This window comes from Necator americanus, chromosome X (genome assembly GCF_031761385.1).
Source record: "Necator americanus strain Aroian chromosome X, whole genome shotgun sequence".
Classification (NCBI taxonomy): domain Eukaryota; kingdom Metazoa; phylum Nematoda; class Chromadorea; order Rhabditida; family Ancylostomatidae; genus Necator; species Necator americanus.
Window position 1 is genome coordinate 19,406,997 of NC_087376.1, and position 15,592 is coordinate 19,422,588.

The 15,592-nt window shown below is 43.5% G+C and overlaps 5 protein-coding genes across 7 annotated transcripts; 1 reads left to right on the top strand and 4 right to left on the bottom strand.

Moving 5' to 3' along the window:
* Positions 1–1,166: 1,166 nt before the first annotated feature.
* RB195_024206 (uncharacterized protein) lies at positions 1,167–7,814 on the top strand (the record flags this gene model as incomplete). 2 transcript variants are annotated; one of them, XM_013437909.2, is made up of 10 exons in its annotated part: positions 1,167–1,265; positions 1,318–1,466; positions 1,579–1,729; positions 1,840–1,959; positions 2,018–2,104; positions 2,232–2,336; positions 2,413–2,520; positions 2,867–2,983; positions 3,063–3,219; positions 7,723–7,814. In XM_013437909.2, the coding sequence occupies 10 exons, from the start codon at positions 1,167–1,169 to the stop codon at positions 7,812–7,814; spliced, it is 1,185 nt and encodes a 394-aa protein (XP_013293363.2). The 2 variants fall into 2 exon arrangements, with proteins under 2 accessions (XP_013293363.2, XP_064067779.1); XM_064211898.1 differs by lacking the exon at positions 1,840–1,959.
* Positions 7,815–8,755: 941 nt separating this feature from the next.
* RB195_024207 (uncharacterized protein) lies at positions 8,756–13,213 on the bottom strand (the record flags this gene model as incomplete). Of its 2 annotated transcripts, XM_064211900.1 has the most annotated exons (8): positions 8,756–9,209; positions 9,380–9,845; positions 9,971–10,194; positions 10,281–10,378; positions 10,520–11,111; positions 11,166–11,736; positions 12,748–12,930; positions 13,120–13,213. In XM_064211900.1, the coding sequence occupies 8 exons, from the start codon at positions 13,211–13,213 to the stop codon at positions 8,756–8,758; spliced, it is 2,682 nt and encodes an 893-aa protein (XP_064067780.1). The 2 variants fall into 2 exon arrangements, with proteins under 2 accessions (XP_064067780.1, XP_064067782.1); XM_064211899.1 differs by lacking the exons at positions 8,756–9,209; positions 9,380–9,845; positions 9,971–10,194; positions 10,281–10,378 and having other exon boundaries at positions 10,511–11,111.
* RB195_024208 (uncharacterized protein) lies at positions 9,376–9,828 on the bottom strand (the record flags this gene model as incomplete). Its single annotated transcript, XM_064211901.1, has 1 exon — positions 9,376–9,828. The coding sequence occupies one exon, from the start codon at positions 9,826–9,828 to the stop codon at positions 9,376–9,378; it is 453 nt and encodes a 150-aa protein (XP_064067781.1).
* Positions 10,511–10,918, bottom strand: RB195_024209 (uncharacterized protein; the record flags this gene model as incomplete). Its single annotated transcript, XM_064211902.1, has 1 exon — positions 10,511–10,918. The coding sequence occupies one exon, from the start codon at positions 10,916–10,918 to the stop codon at positions 10,511–10,513; it is 408 nt and encodes a 135-aa protein (XP_064067783.1).
* RB195_024210 (uncharacterized protein) lies at positions 11,162–11,695 on the bottom strand (the record flags this gene model as incomplete). The annotated part of the gene is made up of 1 exon (XM_064211903.1): positions 11,162–11,695. One exon carries the CDS (start codon positions 11,693–11,695, stop codon positions 11,162–11,164), a length of 534 nt encoding a protein of 177 aa, XP_064067784.1.
* Positions 13,214–15,592: the final 2,379 nt, after the last annotated feature.

Below are 15,592 nucleotides of genomic sequence, written 5' to 3' on the forward strand. Positions count from 1 at the left end.
ATGCTTCTGTAGCATTTCCTCCTTGTTGAAGATCGTTTAGGATACAGTGGCTTCAATGACCTTTATCAGTAGCCGTGGGTACACCACCGCTTCACACTTAAGACTAACCTGAATCAATTGCGTTTTATTTAATTTGCTACGTCAGTACGTATGATAGCGATAAAGATAGACAGCTAAACATGCGCCAAAAAACATGAGCTTACGTTTCGAAACTTGTTGTTTCAAAAGCGGAGAGAACTTTCCGGTACCCTTAATGTGCAAGTGTAAAGTCACTTTTGGGCCTTTCAAGGAGAAAACCATCAATTTTTGTTTCGGCACTTAAATTTCCTTCAAAAACGAAAAAAAAGTTGCAAGGAAAGAGAGGAACTTAATTCTGTAGCAAAAAACTACAGAAGGTAGCACCGTAAATTTTCATTGATAAGTGAAGTCGAGCGAACGAGAACCACAATAATTCTGAAGCCTAGTGTTAGCCGGGCGTTCAGACTGGTAATAAATATATGTGTGTGAATGTATAGATATAAATACAAATAAATAGATAGATAAATACAAATAAATAAGTGAATATATAGGCGTGATGTCTCGGGAATCCAAACTGGGGATTTACTTGTCCAGAAATTTCTCGACGTTGAACAGAAGAGCATTTGAAATGGTAATCATATGTGGTCTACTGACTTTGACCGCCTCTCACATAAATTTTTGTAAGAACTGATTCTCTCTCAACATGCATTTCACGTTCAACTGTCGGAGAAATCAGGGAAGAATCTAAGAAAGAAATATAGTTCTGTAAGCGGTTTTGCAGGCTTATTCGGAAGATTCAATGCCGTGTACATGAAATGGGAAAGAAGTTAGGGAAAAAGTTGTTGAGATCAGAACTTTCGAGTAATATGCTTAAAGCACGTGATTAGAATCCTCATGCATGAAAGTTTGTGTTTTTCGAACAGCGCAATTTCAACACTTGGACGAAATGAAGAGTTTGTAAAGAAGGTAGGACTCAAATATGTTTAGCTGTTGTTGCTGTTCTTGTTATGCGCCTAAACAGAGTACTTTATTATTAGTTAGTTTTAGTATTTACAAAGAAAACACCATAGCCAAATTCTTTGCCTTAAAGCAATATCCTAAGTTTTCTCGTAGTTGATCTTTTTTAATTATACTGCTTTATCAATGAGATGAAGACCTTCGAGGACATATGTGGATCCAATACTCTTGCTGTATTTCCTCCAGGACATTTCTTTCATAACAGTGAAGGTTTTGTTAGGTATTATCAGGTAAGTGAACGTAAATTGATTAGGGTTATCCATTTCACTTCTCAAATTACAGCCATTATGGTTTGATTACTGTCTAGCAACTCATGACAGAAATTTGAAGCTCATTCACGACAGCCTAGTTGATGCAGTCATCAAGCGTCTCATGTCTGATGCTCCTCTTGGCGTTTTGTTATCAGGAGGTTTGGACTCAAGCCTTGTTAGGTATGAACACGAGATTACTTCTTCATGACATTAAATTAAGAACACTGGTTGAGAAACAATTTAGATTGTTGTAATGTTTCAGAATATGATAAATGATTATTTTTACGTTTAGCTCGATAGCTGCCCGAGAGATGAAGCGGCGTGGCCTAGTCGTACATTCGTTTTCGATTGGAGTCGACCATAATTCTCCTGACTTAATTGCAGCAAGAAAAGTGGCCAGGCACATTGGGACACAACATCATGAGTTCCATTTTAGTGTAGAGGTCAGCGAAGTTGTTCAACTATGTGTTCGTATACGACCAGTTGTTTAGACTAGATCATCTCATACTCTATGTATTTGACATGATGTTAAAAATAACTTGTTAAATGTTAGGAGGGGATCAGGAATCTTCGTAATTTGATATGGTATCTCGAAACATACGATGTTACATCCATACGGGCGTCAACGCCTATGTATTTTCTGTCCGAAAAGATAAAACAAATGGGCGTAAAGGTTGGTGGAAGGAAAAATGTGTAAGAGACAGACTTACTGGTATGCTAATTCGATTCAGGTTGTGCTTTCCGGAGAAGGAGCTGACGAAATTTTTGGAGGTTACCTGTACTTCCATAACGCTCCCAATGATGAAGAGTTTCAAAAGGTATAATCATTGAGGATTGGCAATCTTGAATAACAAACTATTTAGGAGTTCAAGATGCATTCTTACTTAGCAGAAAACTGTAAACGTTGCTTACGCACTCATTATCTTGGGATCCGAATCTTTGCAGGAGACCATTGATCGCGTTCTTCATCTTTACACAGCCGACTGCCTTCGCGCGGACAAGTCTACTATGGCTCATTCTGTAGAAGTTCGAGTACCTTTCTTGGACAAAGTAAGTTTTCATTCGAATAGTCGTGATAATAATTCACAGATGGCACCACCACCACAAAACTACGACCATTTTTCAGGCATTCCTAGATGTGTCCATCTTGACAGCACCACAATACAAGCGACCACATACTATTAATGGACGTGATGTAGAGAAGTACATCCTCAGAAAAGCATTCGATGAGGATGTGAGCTATTAATGATGAAATTATTTCTAAAATGCGGATTCTAATTCGAATATAGAGAAGTCACAATTCTGCAGAGCTCATTAACATGCAAAGACATCCCAACCACTTAGCAACATAAGAAACAAAAAAAGTAATAAATTGGAGCACATCATAAAATAAATTCTGAGAAAAGTGGCATTTAACGTGTTATAGCTCAGGCTACGTTGATGGACAAGCGATAGTGTTGAAGTAGTTACATATGAAAACAAGTCGCTTTTTTTCCAAAGGAAGTATTTTACCAAATTATTCTGTTTTATCATAACGTCACCCCAGAAGTTCCCATTTGTTTATCCTAAACCCTTTTCAGACGTATCTTCCGCACGAGATCCTTTGGAGGCAGAAGGAACAGTTTTCCGACGGTGTTGGTTACTCTTGGATTGATCAGCTAGTGGCACATTGTGAGAAACAGGTGACCGATGAAGAAGTGAGCTTTAACAAAAATTCTGTTCATCAGAGTCATCCTTAGCATTATCATTGCAATTAAAGGCATTTATGGTTTCCAGTTCTCAAAAGCAGAAGAGCTCTACCCACACAACACTCCCAGAAGCAAAGAAGCATTCTACATGCGGCAGATATTCCATGAGCTATTTCCCAGCGACAATGCTGCGAAAACCGTCAGAAAATGGATTCCAAAGTGGCAAGCCAGCCAAGATCCTTCTGGTACTGTTGGTGACTAACATTTAAAAACAGCTTTTCATGAAGAGCAGTGCCCAAAACTTCTCATGAAAAGGCATGCAACAAAAAAGTCAACTATTGATGAGGTAGAGATGACTTCATTCAATTGGAAGTAATTGTTTAGAAACGTTTATAAGATGGAAAACTAAAGGAATTCAAGGAAACATTATTTTACTCGTGTACTACTTTCTGAGCAGAGCCAGGACTGTTAATGATCTTTATTCTGGATAGCGTTTCGGCGTCGTCGCCTTTTTCAAAGCCTGGAATATCAAAAACACGTGTAATCTACTCTCTCAAACGCCTCGTGATCCCACGAAATATTACTTAGCAAACAGATTATTCAAAGACAACGCCAGAAAAGCAGACCACCATAGCACTCACCTTGACAGCCATAAAATCATGCTGTTAGCGGACCACCAGTTCTTAGAGTTGCTTTGCTAATAGTAACTAATAATGATGTTCTGCCTCTGACCCCGTAGGTCAAAACCCGCAATGATCTTGATATGACGGGAGCTGGTTGATCACTCTGGCTGGCATTCTTCTTTAGGATTCTTGATTAGACGTTTGGCCGTGATATAAAACACTCCCAATGTTTCTCGCGCCAGAACGTCTGATTCGCGTGTCAAGATAGGACAGCTATCTTGAAACTGGTGTTTTCACGACACTGTCTGTGATGAGCACATAAGGGGTTGATGGTTTTGATTTCACATGTCCATCTAGGTGCCTTTCGACCCGGGTACATAGTAGTCTTTCTGCTTCGCCGATGTACTCACCTTCACACAAGTGCCAGGTGATTAGTTAAATAACCTCCGATACCAAGCAATCGCCATGCCTTCCATTCGGACAGACGATTTATGCAATGCATTTAGGTGTCTCACAAAGCCTGTCATAAGCACGATTGCGGACTAGCTGTTGCTTCAGGCTCACAAGTGGAATGTCCACTACTCGCTCTGAGTCTTGCAAACCCGCCTGTCGTAAGCTTACTCGCACTGCATTTCTCATGTCATTCGAAATAAGAGGAAGGCAGAAGGGGATCTTTGTTGGTTTTTCTACCATGTGGCACCGCCGTTTAGTTGCATGGCTTCGCTTTGGATGGGAAACCATTACTAAGTACCCATTGGATTGAGCAGTGTGGTTAGACACGTTTATGGAGGCAGTGCACCCCTGAGCCCCAGATGAAACCGTTGCAGCTGTCTTAAACATATTTTCAATGGCTGACTTTTTGGATCTCCAGAGGTGCGCCAATTATTAGGAATCAGAATGTTATTACAACTCGGTTTTTGGTACCATTTTGTTTCCCAATTGCCCCTGCACAAATGACCTTGAATATTGAGAAACGGCAGCCAAGCCATTGTCTTTAGGTTTTTTTTTCTCGTGAACTTTATGTACCAGTATTGTTTATTCAAAGATCGAAGCAAGCGTCCATTTTGGCTTGCGTTGGACATATAATGGAACAGTCATCTATGTATCTGCAGTACAGAAGAAGTTTGCGTTCCACTAGGGGGTTTCCCATCTTAGACATGAAAGTAACAGCTAATGTAGGGGCAAGGCTTTGTCCCATGGCCAAGCTTCTAATCTGCCCATAGTATTGCCCAGAACAGCGAAATACGGAACATTTCAGACATTCGCTTAGCAGCATCATTATTTGCTGTATCGCGAACCCGTACATATTGATAGTCCCCTGATGTTCCTGAAGCAGCTCTGATGTTCCTCGCAGAGCAGCACCGGTGGAGACGTTGGTGTGGAGCGAGGTGACATCAAAGGATTCCATGACACAATCTCCATCATGGCGCGCTTTGTGGAGGTGCTCTACGGACATTTTTGTGTTTGATAGACGAGCGAGAATGTACTGGAGTAGCTGGCTGAGAATAGTGTTGAGGAACTAGGATATTCTGTCGGTGGAACCTCCAATATTGCTAATAATAGGCATATCCTTGAAGTTCCCTGCGTTGCTTGAATTAACTGCAGCAGCGTGCAGTTTGTAGGTCTTGATTAAGCGAAAAGAACCGCACAGGTGGGCCTGTCACTTTTTAGGCGCGTGATAGCTGTTTTTGGTAAACCTACTGATTTTAGTCTCCGTCCATATCTTATTCAGGCGGCGATATTGTCTGCCCCAAACTCATGTGCAGATGAAGGGTTATATAGACTATCGTGCGTAAGGTGGAGTTTCGTTATAGCTCTGTCCAGTTCACTTGAAATCACTACAAGTACTCCTCCACTATCACTGTCAAAGATTTTGATCTTGCCTGGAGAGCAAACCTCTTTTGCTCTCAATCACAGACGTTCATGAACCAATTGTAGGTTGCGCACTATCTTAGCACGGGGCATATAGTTTAAGATGGAACGAAACTGGGGCCTATGTCCAAACTTGATAGCGAATTTTTAAAAAGAAATACATCACCTATAAGTGACACACGAAATTGGAAAGGTGCATTTTCCGATGCGGCGTTCGAGTTTTGGTGGCTTAGGCTCGAACGGTTAGTGGTAACTGGTAACTGCGATCTCTGACCTTGCTTATTATCTACCAGTCTGCCAAATTTCTCCTGCAACCTTGACTTGGCTTTAGAGCGAATGGAATCACATATATTCTTTGATTCACCCACGATTCTCCTTCAAAGAACGTCTGACACTGAGCCGTGACAACACTGTTCTTTGAACACACATTTGGTCAGTATAGAAAAATACCGTCTTGTGCCTTGTGCCACAGGGCGGCCGTCCATCTCATACTGCGTTAGACCATATACCCGTCATGGTACCCATCGAACTAGTTGCACCTTGCCGATTGACTTCAACCTGCGAGCAATTGTGGCTTGACCCACCCCAAGAACGACTGTCAGTTCGTGAATGGTTTGATACGGGTCGCCCCCCACCTGTCTCCGCAGCATGTTCAAATCCATCGGGCGTCCCGAACGGTCTTCATCTTCGATGGAATAGTTGCCCGACGCGACGTTCGAGTGCACTTGTAGACTGTACTTCCAGCGCAGCGAGGCGTGCTCTTTGTAAACTTCCTTCAGACGTTTATCGATATCCGCGGATTCTTGCCCAGATAGATGGATAAAGACTATGACGTTGCAGAAGTGGAGTGACGACGGCTTGAAATTGAGCGGCATGGTGGCAGGAAAGAAACGAGCTCGTTGTAATTGTTAACCTAGACCTTGAAGGAGCCTTTTACACTCTATCAAACGGTAGCTAACACGTCCATTTTTGTTAGCTCTTTGCTGAGTGATGATCTCTAGAAGTCATCACTGCCGAGTTGTCCTAGAACTTTCGAGGGTGCGTATCGTTAAGTACCCGCAGCCTCCGCGACAACCTATCCTTAGGGGAAACGACTGGCAACGGCTATAGTTAATTGCTCCGCGCAGCAGTTCATAGCGTCAGCAGAGCATTGCGCTGCGTTCGCCTTACGCCCCGCCTATTACTCGTCCATCTTCGGCCCCGTCTTATGAGGTGCGAAACATGTCTCGTAGGAGCACGTTATCTCTGGTGCTGCTTCTGTACGGAGCATCGATTGCTTACGTATAGAGATACATTGAATGATTGCACACGAAATCCCAGAAATAAAAAATAATGGTGCTTTATTTATGTAAAACAAACAAGTCGAAACTTTTACAAACTACTGCAGTATCTTATATGAATTAAATAGTCTGTATAGGTACAGATATACATGTATATCTCCTACGTAGTTTTTTCAATCACAAATCTACGCCTTTCAAAACCTAGACTCTCGTTTCTACACCTTTTAGCTTTCATTTTGGAACGTTTTCAATTTTCAGCTTCACTTATGTTTTCTGATGTTGTTTTTTTTCTTGTACAAATCTTCTACGTTCTTTCTTCATTTTTAGCATTTTCATTTCCTACGTCTTTTTCCATTTGCTACGTTGCCTTTTCGTTCTTTGAACCTTCCTAGAAGTCAACTCTATCACTGAATTGCAATACAAACACGGCACATGACCTCAGTGACGTGGTGATGGATGGGCGTGGCTAAATGATTTTAGGTGGACTAAGATATGCCTACTCTGGTCTACCGACAGCCTCTTCTGCAGGCACTTATTCGGCTGCGGATAATCGGTTGCGGGTACCTAAACCCAACTTTCGACTCAACCTAGTACATCGAGCACGACTCATCTCAACAAATGATAGCCAGTTATCGACCAGATCAACGCGCTTATTAGCTCCTTTCTTCGAGGCAGGGTAGAAGTACGTTCCAAGCTGTTAAAGTGCACTCGTTGCTGCAGGCTGCTCATTAGCTATTAGAGGCCAGTGAACGGTGACCCATTTCCTGATTCCTAGTCCTTAACTTGTGATTCCGAAGCCAAGATGTTCTAATACTCCGTCCTTGCTCCGAATAGCACAGATTGCAGTGTTTTTCTTCACAGTCTTGTGTTCCCATTTGCTATTTTTGCAGTGATCATTTGAACAGAATCGTCCCAACAGAATTAATCATATAATGCTTTTTCGCTTCGTTTGCACGATTTATGCAATTTTTAGGTCGAGCTTCCCATGTCCATGATCATTCTCTTAATAAAGGAAAAGAGACTGAAGTGATACGCTATGCTGAGTCAAGACCTCATCATGCATAGGAACTTTTGTTCTTTAGCAAAGCAATTCCATGCTTGTCAGAAACAACTGACTTTGATGTCAGTTACAGGATATATATCATGTTTAAAAAATCAGTGATTCAGGTCTCACTTATCTCTTCACGATTGCTCTTAATGAACTTCCATTCTCCGGTAATTACTTACATTTTTTTTTGTTGATACACCTAAACACTTCCACTTGATCCAGTACGACTTGTTCTGTTGTATCAATAAAAATCACTTTGTATCAATAAAAATTTCAATTTCTTGAAGAATGTCATAAAGGTGTATCTATTCAGATAGCCAGTTTTCTACAAATGCAAGTAAATTCTCTTCTAGAGAAATGGTATTCCAGTAAGCTCCCTTTTACGTGTCAACGTTCGCTACTACTGCGACCAAAATTCAGCAATGTTGTTGTGATATCCTCATCTAACATTTGTAACGTTTCGAGAGAAAGTTTTCGGGAAGATGATCATAGTTTCTGTCTTTTCTGCTTGCAGAGGTCTCTGAAGCACTGTCCAAAGCAGAAAGTGCGGTAGTATCAAAGGGGTAAGTACGGAGCCGGCCATTTCTGTATCCTTGATGCTCTTATATGCTTCTCAAGCCGTTCGTTTCCTGCTTCCCTGCACGGGGGTTGGTTTGTTCCTGATATTCGTTTCCCGATGTTTCCAGCCGGTGCATTCCGACATGGTCGTTTCCTTTAGCGTAACTGGGACATGAACATCGTATTTTGCAGATTCAGCTGAATGCTGACATTTCCTCGCAAGTGATTTAGCCGTCGACCACCAAACTTCATCTCCATGTCGTCAAATTCCAGCTTCCGCTTTCGTCCTGCAGGGAGGCAGCAAATATTTTGATATTGTGCGCCCTGTCTAATATTTCTCTCTCAGTATATATAGTATCATATTCTTGTAGAATAGCGAAATTTCGGTAGTGAAATGACTTTACAACTCTCGAAGTACCTTCTGAGAAGGAAAGCCTAGATTGTCGAAGGCCGTTTCCGTCTCAGGTGAGTCGAAAGCCTTCTTTAAGTCTATAAAGGTGAGAAATTGCGGCATCATATACTCTCGTGATACCTCGGTGAGTTTGGAAATGAATGCGTGAATGTTTTCAATAGTACTGGATTTTTTTTCGGAACTCTGCTTGCTCCCGTCTAAAACGTTTTCAATATTGTCAATTATCACTCCTATAAAGAGCTGAACACCTTGATCACATTGACTCCCGTTGAACTCTGAACCGATCGAGCGGGCGCCAGTAATTCTTCCATTTGTCCCGATCACGTGCCAGAGTCGTCCAACAGTTACTCCTTTCGCGTAGGACACGAACAGCATTATAATTTTCTTTGAAGGACTTCGTGAAGAAATCTGACCATCGGATCGGCGTTGTTCCTGTAGTGCGCTTAATATCGCGGGTAACCCAGTAGCTCACATTATTTTACTTTCCTTGACAGACGCGTCTCTAATCTTCGATCGCTGACGTAGGAGAGAACTTTGAATCCCATCCCTCACTTGCGTGAAACGGGATACTCCTAGCATCACTCTCTCAACTGCGCGTTCAATGACGCTCACCGCGTTTTCTTCGTGCCTGCGAATGTCCAGGTTTCCGAAGCATAGGTCAAAGCAGGAAGTACGGTAGTGTTGAAGAGGTGAGGACGGAGCCGGGTGTTCCTGGTCTTCTCGCGCTCCCCAAGCCGCTCGCCTCCTCTTGCCCAGCTCGGGGTCAGGTTGTTCGTCATGTTCAACTCCCGACCCAGATAAACGTAGCTGGTGCATTCGGATATGATCCTTCCGTTGAGCGTGAATGGGGCATCCGAGACCCATCCGTTCCGCATGAACATTGTCTTTTGTAGATTCAGCTGAAGACCGATGCATCCACATGTTTCGTCGAATTCGGTCAGCATTCGTTCCGTTTGGCTGATGCTAGGTGTTATCAGCACGACGTCATCAGCAAAGCGAAAATGGTGTAGCTGCCGACCATCAACCTTCACTCCCATCTCGTCCCATTCCAACTGTTGCATTGCGTTCTCGAGGGTGGCTGTGAATGTTTTGGGTGAGATTGAACTATCCTGTCGAACCCACCCCTCTCTTCACGTCAATGATGAGATTATTGTAAAATGGCGAAATTCCGGTCATGAAGTTGCTGTGCAATTCTCGAAGTACCTTTATGTACTGAGATTGTCATGACCGCTTCCGTCTCAACTGAGTAGAAGGCCTTCTTCAAGTCGATGAAGGTGAGACAGAGCGGCATCTTGTGCTCTCGTGATACCTCGATGAGTTTCGAAAGAGTGTAAATGTGGTCAATCGTGCTGAATCCTTTTCGAAACCCTGCTTGCTCGCATGGCTGTCCTTCATCCAAGACTTTTTCTATCCCATTAAGGGTCACTCTGTAAAGAGCTTGTAGATGACGGACAGTAAGCAGATTGGGCGATAGTTGCCGATGTCATGTGGATCTCCCTTTTTATACAGCAACACGGTTTTGCTGGTCTTCCACTGTTTAGGAACCTTGAACTCCGACAGGTAACGTGTAAAGAGCTCTGCCAAGGTGTTGATGAGTACTGGCGGAGGGTTCTACAGGTGTTCTGGTCCTATTCTGTCGGGACCGGGTGCCGTACGATTTCTTACCGACATGATAGCATGTCGTATTTCAGACGGGAGAACCACTAGAATGACATGACACTCTTCCCTCAGATGGTGAGGAGGCTAGTGGACATGGCTGTCGAAGAGATCAGAGTAGAAGTCGTAGATAATTTTCTCCATCCTCCTCGATGCAATGGTTGTTCCCTTCGGGTTCCGGAGAGCAGTCGTCCTTGTCTTGCGACTGGCGAAGTCTCGACGGGCATAGTGGATGCTTTTCCCCGCCTCTGCAGCTTCAGCCAGCACTTCTGCCCTTCTCTCTTTAAGGTCCTCCTCTATCGCCTCTCTGCAAAGCCTTGCGAACTCGTACGAGAGTTCTTGTTTCCCTGCGGCTCGTACTGCTCCATGCTGGCGTATCAGCCCAAGAATTCCAAGAGACAGGCATCTCTTGGTGGTTTTAGAACTCTCAGCCTTCTTCGTGCAGTCGTGAAGATGTTCAACGAGCCAGTCATATTCCTCGTCGATGTTGTCCATTGCGGGATCTTCCCAAAAGCCGGCTAAGGTAGCGAAGAGATCCCAGTTGATGATAATCCTGGGATTTTTCCCTCTGAACTTGGCTGCTTTCTCTGCTCTCCTTGTGAAGGAAAATCTTCCTTGGAGAAGGCGACGGTCCGATCCCGCATAGAACTTTGGCACAACAGCGACGTCCGTCAGGCAGAACCTTTTGCTAACAATAATGTGGTCTATTTCATTACGGTATCCTCCACCGGTTGGCTCTCACGTCCAGCGTAGAGAAGAGGGCTTCTGGAATTGCGAGTTTCCATGGATGTTCTTAGTCGTCATGATTAACTCGGAGAGCCTCTCCCCCTGGTCATTCCGTTGTAGGCCGTGGGTCCCGATGTGAAGATTCTCGGGCGTTCTTCTTGGGCCAACTTTGGCGTTGAAATCGCCAATCATGGCCTTGTAGAAGGCATGATCTTCTCGGTAGAACTTTTCCAGGTCCATATAGAAAGCTTCGACTTCTTCTTCATCGTATCTTGATGTTGGAGCGTAAGCAACGAAAATGGTCAATGCTGGTGTTAGACCACATCTCATCCGCAGACGTTCGATTCGGGTCGTTAGTTGTTCGAAAGAGTCGATGTTCTTTGCCATACTCGTGCTGTCGAGGACGCCAACCCCACCAACACCTCTACTGTCGCATGTTCCTAAGAACAGTTCTTCTCCAGTTTCATATACGGCGTTGAGAGGATGACGTCGTCTCGTCTCGGTCAGTCCAATGACGTCGTACTTAATCTTCTTGGCTTGCATCATCAGATCTTCGATGGCCGCTTCCGATGGAAACGTACGTGTGTCTTAAGTACAAATGTCATCCTAGTCATCCTAATCCTTTTCCGTTTCGGTAGCCTATACGACTCTTGCAACCACGTCCTTCTAGGCGCTACTGTACCAGGCTTTCCTCCGGAATCAGGAGACTCTTTTCTATTACTAAGACATGCAAAAAAAAAAAAAACTTAAAACCCATGGGCAGGTTGCAGGCCTCTAGTCTCATGAGTTTTTGGGAAGACTTCTGTTCTCCCGAAGTGGACATGTGAAGCCTATTTGTTGGAGGCGACTCCAAACCGCCTCTCTTGCATCTCCTAGTCACTTGATTGCAGGCTTTTGGCCGGACCGACGTGCGGTATACAAGGATATTATGAGTCAGTCTTGGCTCAGCAGAAACAGGGAGTCCATATCCTCAATCCACTCGCTTCTCTGGGCAAGCACAAGGTCGCTTTTGGTCCGCGATTAGCCCCCTACCCGCCGCCTGTGGACGCGCCACGTAGCATCACTTCTAACCGGCTGTGCTCCTTCTAGTGGGGGAGATGCGTGGAAAAGCTGATAGATGATCAGTGAAAACCAAAAGCACTGTATTCTTGTCCGCATAAAATCTGCAACTATCTGCTATCTGCTTTTCCATCAAAGAGCTGATAGATTATGGAGAAGCAGATTGGGCGATAGTTGCAGATGTCTTGTGGACCTCTTCTTGTACAACAACACAGTGCTATTGGTTTTCACTGATTATAAACCTTGCATTCCTATAAGTAATGCGTAAAGAGCCTCCCCAGAGTTTTGTTAAAAACTGGTGGAAAATTATCCAGATATTCGGATTTTATCCTGTCGTGTACGATTCCTTGTAGACATAGAAGCGTGTCGTACTTTGGATGGAAGAACCTTTGGAATGACATATCCATGCAAATCTTCCCTAAGAGTACAAGTGAACGTGACTCTCGAAGAGATCTGAGTAGAAGTCATGAATGACATCCCCCTTCCTGATGCTGTAGTTGTTTTTTCTGAGTTTCGAAAAGCGGACATATTTGTTTCACGATTGACGAAGTTGCTAGGTACAGAGCGAATGCTTTTGCCCGCCTCTGCAGCTTCAGCCAGCGCTGCTGCTCTTCTCTTTTTGGCGTTTTTCTTTATCGCTTCTCTGTTACGCCTCGCCGTTGTGTCTGTATGGCTGCCTTCAGCTCGTGCAGCTCCACTCTGACGTATTTGTTCAAGAGTTTCTGGAGACAGGCGTATCTTGGTGGTTCTAACTCTTCGCTTTCCTCGCACTGTCGTGAAAATGTTCTACAAGCCGATCATATTCTTCGTCGAAGTGGTATATTGTATATATATATATACATATATATATACATATATATATATATATATATATATATATATATATATATATATATATATATATATACTACCAAGGGACGGGTGTGGTGTAGCGGTTAGAGGTTCCGCTTCCTCCACGATCGATCGGAGGTTCGAATCCGCCCTAGTGCTCACCAAGCCTTTCATCCCTCCGGGGTCGACAAATTGCTATCAGACTTGTCTGGGAGAATAAAAACTGACTTGACACATCGGCTAGCCACCGCAAATCATTGTATAGGCCAGGTACACGTTCGTAAACCTCAAACGATTCTGAATTGAAGTGAACGTGGGGGTGCATCCCAAGCGGATTGATTAACGCCAGAAACTTTATCCTTTAACTTCTTTTATACTACCAAAAGTATGCTAGTGTAGCGAAGAAATCCTTGTTAATGATGGTATTCAAAACTTCGCTCTTCTAATTTTGAGGATTTTTTCCCTTCTGTGTTAGAAAAGATCTTTCTCTTCTGTGTTAGAGAAAATCTTTCTCCGAGGGAACGGTGGCTCACTTCCGTGCAAAATTTTGATAAAAAAGCAAGAAATCGGAGAAACCCTTTTACCGACGATGATAAAAACTATTTTGTTATGGTGCCCTTTGGCGATTTCCACCGTTAGCCTGGAGCAGAAGGCTTTTGAAATCGCTACTTCCTATGGATTGTTTTTAGCGCTATGATAAACTCGAAAAGCCTCTCCCTTGCTTGTTAAATTGTAGATCGTGAGTTCCGATAAGTAGTTCCACAAATGTTCCTCTGTGGCCAACTTCAGTGATGAAATTACTTGCAAGGGTCTTCGAGAAACTACTCTTTTTCTGTGGGATTTCCCAGCACTTATAGAGAGTTTTTTTTTCTCTTGGCTTGCTGATGATAGCCAAAGCTAGTGGTGAACAACATATTCTCAGGCGCAGTCGTCCGTTTCGGGCCATAAATTGTTCGAAAGAATTGATGTTCTTAGCCATATTCATGTTGACGAGGACTGAAACTCCATCAACTCCTCTGCTGTCGTATGTTCCCCAAGATTAGTTCCTCTCCAGTTTCGTATAGGGGTAGCGTTCAATGGGTAGCTTCGCCATCATGTCGGTGACGGTGCACTTGATCTTTCTGGCTTGCATCATAAAATCTACAATGATCGCTTCCGTGCGGACGCTGTTCACCTACTGAAAAGGTGCGAGCTTTAAAACTAATTAATTCTTTGTCATTTGTTCTAGATTTGTAGAGCTGTAGAATCCCATGCCAACCGTTTTTTCCTTTCTTCGTATACAAGTTTAATTGCTAACCTGTTCGTGGTGGTTCTGCTTTCACTAATCCTAATCAGCTATTTGAGTGTACGCCTTGGAAGCGTACGAGCTAATAACCATTACTGTAACCAAAAAATCTAAATTTAAAACTTAACAATTCTAAAAAAAATTAAAATTGTTGTTAAAAAATTTCGAATACATGCAAAACTGTGCTGTCGTCAAACACAATGCCGGAGTCCATACTCTGGAACGTGAAACGCCTGACGGAAACATGTAATCTTCGGCAACAAACATTCGTCTCGTGACGTTGAACTGCCGTCATTAGTATCAGAAGTTACACCATACACTGATGTGATACTGATGAGAAGAAAGTAGGAGGCTGCTGGAGGAGTTTGCATCAAAAGTCGTCAAGATGAGCCTTTGTGCGGCTGCAGGATTGAAGAAGACTCTGGATCGTAAGTGCTCATGCACGTACGAAACCGCTGAAGACTTCACAAGGACGCGTTTTTACGATAAACTCAGTGTGCTGATATCAAAAATAGCAAGCTAAAAGGCGGTGATTGTCGAAATTAATGTGAATTAAAAGATGGGACTTGAACAACAATCCGATACGCTTGGAAAATGGTTTCATCTCACGAAGCAAACACAGGATAAATAGCTCGTCTGATAGACCTCCGTGAGCGGACGAACCCCATCATCACATCCCCGTTCAAGAGAAATCATCGACGCCATCAGCTTAAGTAGCAAGGGACAACCTGTTTAACGCCAGAAGAGCAGCGAAAGCGGAAGATGCCGACTTGCAAGCTCCAGCTCGATTATGTTCTGACAAAGAAGATCTCTTTCCGAATATTCGGAAATCTACAGCTGTCTGAGACGTCGCGTTCGACTCCCACCACCGCCGTGTTCTTCTCAGCTTGATGGTACGGCTCCAGAAAAGAAGTCGTGGAGTTCAACATCAACCGAAGCTCTACCTGGCCGGTCTGAAAGACGATGAATGCAGAAGGAAGTTCTGCCTCTGTTGTCGATCAATACTGGATTGTGGGCGAAGAAGAGAGTGAATGAGAAGAGTGGACTTTTTGACTAAATACATTCATCACCCTGCAAAGAAAATATTTTTACCACCATTCAATGACTTCGTTTTTGCATCGGCGGAGACTAGATCCACATTCAATTCTAAATGTGTCGCCCGCACTACTGGCGATCTAAGCTAGGAGAAGCGTCTGAGAAGAAAGTAGCGTCGTCATTTGGAACATGATCGTGAGAACGAATAGACGTCAAGAGCGAAGGAGTTTGAA